Source organism: Thamnophis sirtalis, unplaced genomic scaffold (genome assembly GCF_051295495.1).
Source record: "Thamnophis sirtalis isolate CommonGarterSnake01/CBP01778 unplaced genomic scaffold, rThaSir2_p1.2 scaffold_6, whole genome shotgun sequence".
Classification (NCBI taxonomy): Eukaryota; Metazoa; Chordata; class Lepidosauria; order Squamata; family Natricidae; genus Thamnophis; species Thamnophis sirtalis.
The window spans coordinates 94,737,610-94,745,849 of NW_028261386.1; the positions used below are offsets into that span (position 1 = coordinate 94,737,610).

General features: G+C 40.2%; 1 protein-coding gene across 2 annotated transcripts in view; it reads right to left on the bottom strand.

Moving 5' to 3' along the window:
- Positions 1-8,030, bottom strand: part of AKAP7 (A-kinase anchoring protein 7) — a 70,816-nt gene extending 62,786 nt beyond the window's left edge. For both annotated transcript variants that reach the window (XM_014061638.2, XM_014061637.2), the window contains exons 1-2: positions 7,734-8,030; positions 1,961-2,098 (exon numbers count right to left, since the gene is read on the bottom strand). In XM_014061638.2, coding sequence (XP_013917113.1) covers positions 1,961-2,098; positions 7,734-8,013 — 418 coding nt within the window. In that variant the 5' untranslated portion in view covers positions 8,014-8,030. The remainder of the gene's footprint in view (positions 1-1,960; positions 2,099-7,733) is intronic.
- Between the last annotated feature and the right edge of the window lie 210 nt (positions 8,031-8,240).

Below are 8,240 nucleotides of genomic sequence, written 5' to 3' on the forward strand. Positions count from 1 at the left end.
CCGAACTGCAGAACTGCAGTCAGCTGAAGTAGCCTGCAGTGCTGCATTTAACCACTGCGCCACCTTGGCTCTTGGACGAGAAGCGAAATGTCTTCAATCAAAACAATGAAAGTCCAGTTGCCTTTTGAAAAGCACCTTTGGGACATCCATGACCTGGATGGTCAAGAATCTCCATAGACATCCACCAGGGGTGGTATTCACCTACCTTCCCTACCGGTTCGCAAATATAAGTGCACGCATGAGCTTTGGCAAAAAAAAAAGGTGCCTAAATGGGATGGCATAGAGCCAGGGCAGGTGGGTAGGACCCACCCGCAACTTCCACTACTGGTTCGGGTGAACCGGTCCGAACCGGCAGAATACCACCTCTGACACCCACCCTTGGAAGTAATGCTAAGGAGTGAAATGGAAGAAAGAACTAAAAACAAAGGCCATATTACCCTCTTTTTTCAATGTTTAAAAAACCCAACAACACACTGCTAAATACAAATCTGGTCCCAGTCCAGGATTAAAAACCTGGAGCTTCCACATATTTTAGACTGATATTCCTTGACACTGGCTGTACTGGCAGTAGCTAATGATTAACTAAAGTCAAGAATCCAATAGAAGGGAATATGTGTAGGTTAGAGTTGAATTGTCCTTGGTGCTTTTCAAGCTTGCTATTAGCTTGCTATTAGCTGGTGATATTAACATCACCAGTGCTAGGGAACATGGAGTTTGCTGCCTGTTGTATGCAACAGTTTGGCCTGCCAGCGTATGTGGGGATACGATTTTCTCTTTACTACTTCCTTGATTAGACTATTGCCTTCTACTAGATTGCTCATCTGGTCTTAAACTGGGTGTTGATTGCTGCAGAGGATGTGTTTAAGTACACATTGGTGATCAAGACAAGCAATCTAGCAAAAACCAATATCCTAAATGAAGAAACTGTCAAGGAGAAAACCACAACCCCATCAACAGTGGTAGGCAAACTATGGTGGGGAACAAACTCCATATCCCTAGCACTGATGATATGATCTAGTCAGGTAATGAAATGTCTGCAAGCAATCAACCAAACTAAGAGAGCACTAAGAACTTCAAAGCCCGGAATATCTAGTATCAGTTTGCTTAATCCTACTAATGTCCGCCCCCCCCTCCCCAATTCAACCGCTAATACATTAATGGGGAAATCTTCTGCCTGCCCCAAACAAACATTTGTCGTGGCTAAAAAAGCACTGAAAAGTCAAAAGTTTGAAAAGTTTCTACCTGTTATAAATGTAAAACAGTGAGGTCAAGATGATTAGGATATACAGTTGTTTGCAGAAGGGGCATTTGTTTGTTCATTTTTTCTTTTATGAAACAATCATACAATGTCACTTCAAAATTATTGTATTCCAGTATCTTCTGGGGCACCTTCAATCCATGTCATTTTTTTCAGAGTGCTCATGTGAGTGTACCCTTTCTGTATATTTTGAAACTTAAAACTCAAATTACATTATTCTATTCCAGGTGGCCTTTGCAGGGTACTTATTAAGACTTCCTTCTGCTCCGCTCCTAAAGCTTTAATTAGTTCTGTGTTCACACACCCTGATCACACTTAATCTTTTAGTTAGTTGCCTCTGGTATAATCAAGCAATCCCATCTTTCTTTATTCAATGTTTTAACTGCATTTTTCATTATTGAAATTGCCCTTTTGTGGCATTTTCCTACAAAGTTAGCACCAGCAAGCATTAGAAAGGAAGCTTTTGCTTCATAGAAAGAATTCTTATACTGAATAACTTGGAATTCAAACATACTTCAGAAAAAGGAAACTTCTAGCAATTTTGAAAGGGAGAACTACCCTAACAAGACCTGGAATTTGAAATGGCAAAGATTAGGATTTTTTTTTTCTTTAAGACATCTGGCTTTATGGTACTTATTTGCTTAACTACAATGTGAATATCCAATCTAACAAAGTTTCATAGCTCTATTCTACTAAACTTACTGCTAGGTTCAAGTTCAATATCTGCTTCAGCAAATGGCATTTCCGCCATCAAGTTATCAATGGAATTGTTAGAGCTGTATGATTTCTTCCTTTGCTTTTTTCTTTCTTTTTTCTTGCACTCCACAGTTTGTTTTCCATCTGGAATACATTTAAAACAATGAATTTGGTTTTAGATTTCATGGCTGATTAAACCATCACCAATACAATTCTGTCCTAGACTTACAAGCTAATTACAAGGCAGCTTTTCAAGCACAATATCAGAGGTTCTCCAGCATTTGCTTATTTCTCCAGTTTTCAAGTTTAACTGACTTTTTAAAGCATTAAATACATTACAATAAGAGATACGTTTTGAAAACGTATTTGAAAAACAGGGATGCAGTTGACTCAAGTTTGTCATAACAATCCAGTGTAGAGTAATTCTCTTGCTGTTTTTTAAGCTTTGAAACTAGAATAACTTTCTCTGGGTGGCTAAGTAAGCTATTAACAGTGTTTAATTAATGTGAAGTAAGGTTGGCGACTCAGTTCTGCACTGAAAAAAAATGATTTAACCAAGATACATTCAAAGGCTTCTCATAGCTGGAACTGTTGAATGGAAACAATACTATTACTTGTTTGGCTTCAGATTTTATTGGTTACCACTCATTTCTTATTTAGAACTATTTGGGAAAATTACGATAAAAGGTGGGACGCATACTTTTAAATAAAGTAAACGCAGACTTTTTTTTCCTATTCCAAATACTCAAGTATCTGCAACTCCACTATTGTGTTATCCTTATGTATGCATTCAGGGACATAACCAAAAGCCATGATTCAATTATATTCTTATCTATTACTTAATGACTTGTAATGATGCTTATCAAACGAACAACCACATAACAGATGAATTGGGAAATTGTTTTTCATTTTGATCTAGGTTGCAAATCTAAGCAGATTTAGAGAGATTTGTTAAGGAATCTCCAAAACTTTGCTGAGTTCCCCAAGGCTGGCTGAGCATAGAATTCCATCCTGAAAAGCAATAAACTCAGCAAACATGTTTTAAGTTTTGCTCCGTATCACTACATTAAGTTTATTAGCCATATTTGCATATATCCTTCAAGTGTTTTCCAGAACTCCATGCCACTTTGATTATACCATGTGCTGTACAAATATTATGTTTGTGCCTTCTAAAAAAGAGAGCTTAAAATTCTTTGGTGTGTTTGGCTTTTTCTTTTCTTGAGGCTTTTTACACTAGAGCAGTAATGGCAAACTACAGGTGATATGCCATGCCATTTCTCATGACACACCAGGCCTCTAGACCAGTGATGGTTAACCTTTTGGGGGCTGAGTGTCCAAAGTGGGCGTCCCAAATGCCAAAATGCAATGTGAGCACCTCCCCGCGCATGCCTCCCTCACTCATTTTTGGCTTCCAGGTTGATGCAGGCGGCCTTCCAGGCCCAAAACAGTGTGCATGGGGAGGAGGCTCGTGTGGCGGCCCCAAGACAGGTTTTGGCTTCCAGATTGGTGCAGGCTTTCCAGGGCCAAAATGCAATGCGAGTGGCCCTGCGCATGCATCCCCCACATGCGCCCCACAAATGCACGGCAGACCCGAAGAACAGCTGGCCGGTGCGAGGCGCACCCACATGCATGTTGGAGCTGGGCTGGGATGACGGCTGGCATGCCCGCAAAGAGGGCTCTTGGTGCCGCCTGTGCCACACGTACTATAGGTTCACCATAATGGCTCTAGGCTCTCTACACTCAAGCTGACCTCAGAGGGCCCTGCTCTCACACGGCCTCTGGGGCCTCATGCAAGAATTTCAAAGTGAAGTAAAAAATCACTGCAGAAAGACACATCTCATTGTCAAGGTTGGGTATTCCACCGCTAACCCAGAGGGAATTTGGCAGCAGAGAAGCACATTCTATTCTTAAGACATAAAAAGAAACCAGTGGCTTGATAGATGGAGTGTGAAAAACCCCAAACATTTCATCCAGATTATTAGTGTCCTGTATAGTGTTTCCTGGATACCTCATCCCTAGCGCTAGGGGAGATAAGCCACCTGATTACAAGCTAATTGGCTTCAGTGTTCAAAAAACAAGGAAAGGATAACTGCTCCTGGAAGCTGTACATAAATTATAATAGCTGTTAGATGGCAACTGATTTTGGGGAGAAAAGATTTCTCTTGTATGAAATGCTAAGATGAACATCCTAGCTGAGCAATCCTGTCTTCAACAGGTTTATTTTTTTAAACCACTGTGTGCCTTTTTATCTGGGGAGGGGAAGAGAAAAATTGCCTGCCCCCAAATCAGCTGTATGAATTTCAGTAGCTCTGTTTTAGACAGGCAGCTAAAAGCTTACAAACGTAGACACCATGTGAGCAATTTATTGGGACATAGATCACAAGTTCCTTTTTAGATGCATCATCACTGACCAAATCTAGTTTGCCATCTTAAATTTCCAAAATTATTACAAGTAAAAGGGCCATTGTGGCAACTGTCTTTTATTAGTCTGATACTTTTGGTCCTGTATGAAGACAGTATTTAATGGAACAAACAAAAAGGTAAGATGAATGTCCCTGATGGCTTTGGGTCAGAGTTTAATCGCCCCAGTTGCAACACATAGAATTGCGTGATTTGACCATTATATAAATATAAATGCTATGAACAATCAATACGCAAGGAAGCAGAAACTGCTGAACAAAATGATTTGCAGTATTAACAAGTGAGGCAGGTATTCTTTCTCTCAAGGGAAATCATCAAAAAAGGATGAGACAAACAAGTGAGTCATAGTCATGAGTGGATAGTCTGCTGGTTAACAACAATAGATAGACAGATCACAAGTTACTCCAACTCATAACAGTTAGTTGTTGTTATTTATTGGCCTATAACTTTCATTAAAGATAATTTTTGCAGAAGTTTCATTCACAAAAAAGACCAATTATACTTTGCAACTCAATCTATATATCTCTAATATTGAAAGCTTTTGCTCTCACTTTGTGATACTGTCAGAGACAGAAAAGCTTTAAATTTCCTGCTGTAAGTTGCAGGTTGAACTGAATAGCCTCAATAATTCCTTTCAACTTGATGACCATATTGTTGTAAAACAATGATAATCTTTAATTGAGTGCTTTAAGCCTAGGATTAGTTACTTTCACAGAATATACTGTTCTTTCCTTGTTTTCAAACTGAAGATGCATTTTTAATTATGGAGAAGCAGGGGTGTGGCTACTATTCGAATGGAAGGCATCTAGGGAATACAAGAGATGTAGACTAGATTGAGAAATCAAAACAACGCATTAAAAAATGTCTATGGCAAACCACATCTGGGACTGTTACCAATAAAATCATAAGAATTTATTCATTATATCATCAGGAATGGAGCCTGACCTGGAGAATCTATTGCAAAGATCATTGCATAGGCTGCTCTGTTCCTTATTACTGAGAAACAGTGATTTGAACCAGATTCTATCGTAAATGTTCAATTTCTAAAATACGAACAAACTCTCAGAAATAGACAACATGCGGGTTTTATAACAAGGTTGTTTTTACTGCTGTCATACAGATGCATGTAATCCTTAATTATTAGAAATTTTGCAACTCTGGAATGCCTCAGATAGGTTTTGCTGACGCTATACTGCCCGGATCTACAGTATTTGGATCTGTAAATTCAAATACTATTCACAACTATTAGAAGCATAATAAAATATATCTAGATTCAACCCTTGCATCTCCCAAGATAGGTATTTCCTCATTATTTGTGCTACCACATCTGCCTTCGAGGGTTGTTAACTGGGAACTAGGGTTTATTTCAGCATATCCTGCATTGTAAAACATTTTTTTGGAAGTTTTCCTTATCACTCAGTAAAAGAAAAGTACTCCGTTTTGGTTGTCTGTAACTAAAAAAACAGGCAACATTTTAATACAGGTGGCCCTTGACTCAAGACCGCAATTTCTGTTGCTAATTTCTGTTAACAAGTGGTTGTTAATTGATCCATGTCTGGTTTTACCTTTTTTTGTGATGGGTGTTAAGTGAATCACTGTGGTTATTAAGTGAATTATATGGTTGTTAAGTGAATCTGGCTTTCTCCATTGACTTTGGTTGTCAGAAGCCATCTGGGAAGATTACAAATGGTGATCACATGACCACAGAATACTACAACCATTGTAAATACTTGCTGGTTGCTAAGCACCCGGATTTGTATCATGTGACTATGAGGATGCTGTGAGAGTTGTAAGTGCCAGTCAGTTTTTTTCAATACTGTTGTAACTTAAAACCAGTGCTAAACAGGTTGTAAGTTGAGGACTACTTGTACCTGAATAATTGCTGTCTTAGGTAGTAAATATGAATGTATCTCATTGACTATTAAAGCCTGAGTTGCTGGCAGGTGTTAAAGCAGACCAGATATTAATATCACTTTCTTTCTAAGTGGAATAAAACATAGGAACTTTTAATTTCTCTCAGTAATTCAGTTTCTATGAGAAAATGGAAGGGCAGGGGCATAAAAATCACATGTAATTTTAATGAAAACTAAAACAATTTTCAATAATGGAATAAGATGGATAGAAAATTCAACTTCATATTATACCATAATGTTTATCACATCCACCAAGTTTTAGTCAAATTTCTCTAATATGATAAACCTATGGTGAAAGAAAATCAGTTCATGTGTTATGTCCACTAAAAAAAGGACAAAATACCCACATGAACTAATACATATAAAACCAAAAGGTGACTTAACAAACAAAATGCAATGACTTCTAAGGCAGTCACTTACTTTATGTGCCAATCTGGGGCACAGAAAAATTGTGCAAATTGAGGTTTTATTACCCTTACCAACTGTTTGCTTAAAAAGCATGGGTTAATAAATAGTGGCATGTTTATGCATTTAAATGCTCACTTACTACACTACAATAAGCCCATCATAACTCCCATTCCTAGTAGTAACCTCCAGCTGCCAATTACATGATAAACCAGCAGCTGGATTAGACTTCATCAGCAAATTGGAAAGGAGGCCATCAGAAAACATCCGAACAGCAAGCTAGACAGAAAATATTTTTTTAAAAAGGTGACAGTGGCAAGTCGCTTTGTACTCTGGCCAAGAAAGCAAAAGTGGACATGTCTGCATAATATCCAAAAGTTGAATTGGACTCAAACAAGATCCTCCTTTGGTTACAAGGTTTTTCTAAAGTCTTTTCAAACCAATTTGGTGATTTCTTTTAGCAGGATTATCACCCCATTTGTGGAATAATTATTCACAATACATGGGGAACGCTCATAATTATTCTTTCACCCATTAGTGTTCTCTCTAGAGCAGTGATTCCCAACGTGAGGCCGACGCCCACAGTGGGGCAATTTGATTTTTCATGGGGGCAATTTGAACCTTGTTTAAACCAAGTTAATGGCCTTTTGGGCTTCCTCTGCATCAGTAGAGTTCACTTTTTGAGTAAAGTAAGAATTATATTGGGGGGGGGGGGGGGCACCAGGATTTTAGAGATGCTTAGGTGGGGCATGGCCAAAAAAAAAAGATTGGGAACCACTGTTCTACAGATTCTGATGCCGTTATGATGACCGAGCTCCCTTTTTGGGTTAACTAAGCGCCGGAACAAAGCATTGCACAAGTTTTAGACGAGGAAGGGAGGTTTCATTATCTGCGACTGCCAAAAAAGTGAGAGGCAAAATGGAAGTGCCCCCGCACTCCCCTCCCACGTTAAGGAAGGAAAAGTTGAATAGAAGGGTGGGTCTGCTGGACGCTCCTCTTGGCTTTGGGGCCGCTGCTAGCATTGATTATCTCCTCCTCACCAATTTGTTGTGACAACTGCTTGCTCGCAGTTGGAGGCTGAACTTTTCCTCCTATTCCTCCTCGCCCAGCTTCCTTCTCCTCCGCTTCGAGCCTTTGGGAATCCGCCAGGAGAGGGGAGGATCCCTGTGCAGCCATAACGGCGCCGGAGAAGAGAGCTCCCCGTCCCACCTCTGGGGGTACCCAGGGGATCTGGGGACCAAAGGACCCAGCTGCCCCCGCGGCGAAGCGAACGGAGCGGAGAGTCCGGAAAAGAAGTCGCGGCACTTTCGATATCATCATAGCCCGGGCTCTCGCCTTCTCCGAGCACCTACGGAAAAACGAAGGAGTCAAAGGGAAGTTCCACCGGTCACTGCCGTTCAATCGGCGGAGCAGACATGATTTTGCTGCCCTCCCCCCCGTCCAATTTAGGGGAAACTACAACTCCCGGCATGCAACGCAGGTTGCAAAGGGGGCTCGAAACTAGGGGGAAGAGCGAGCCGTGCATTGCGACGCCGCTTCGAATGTTT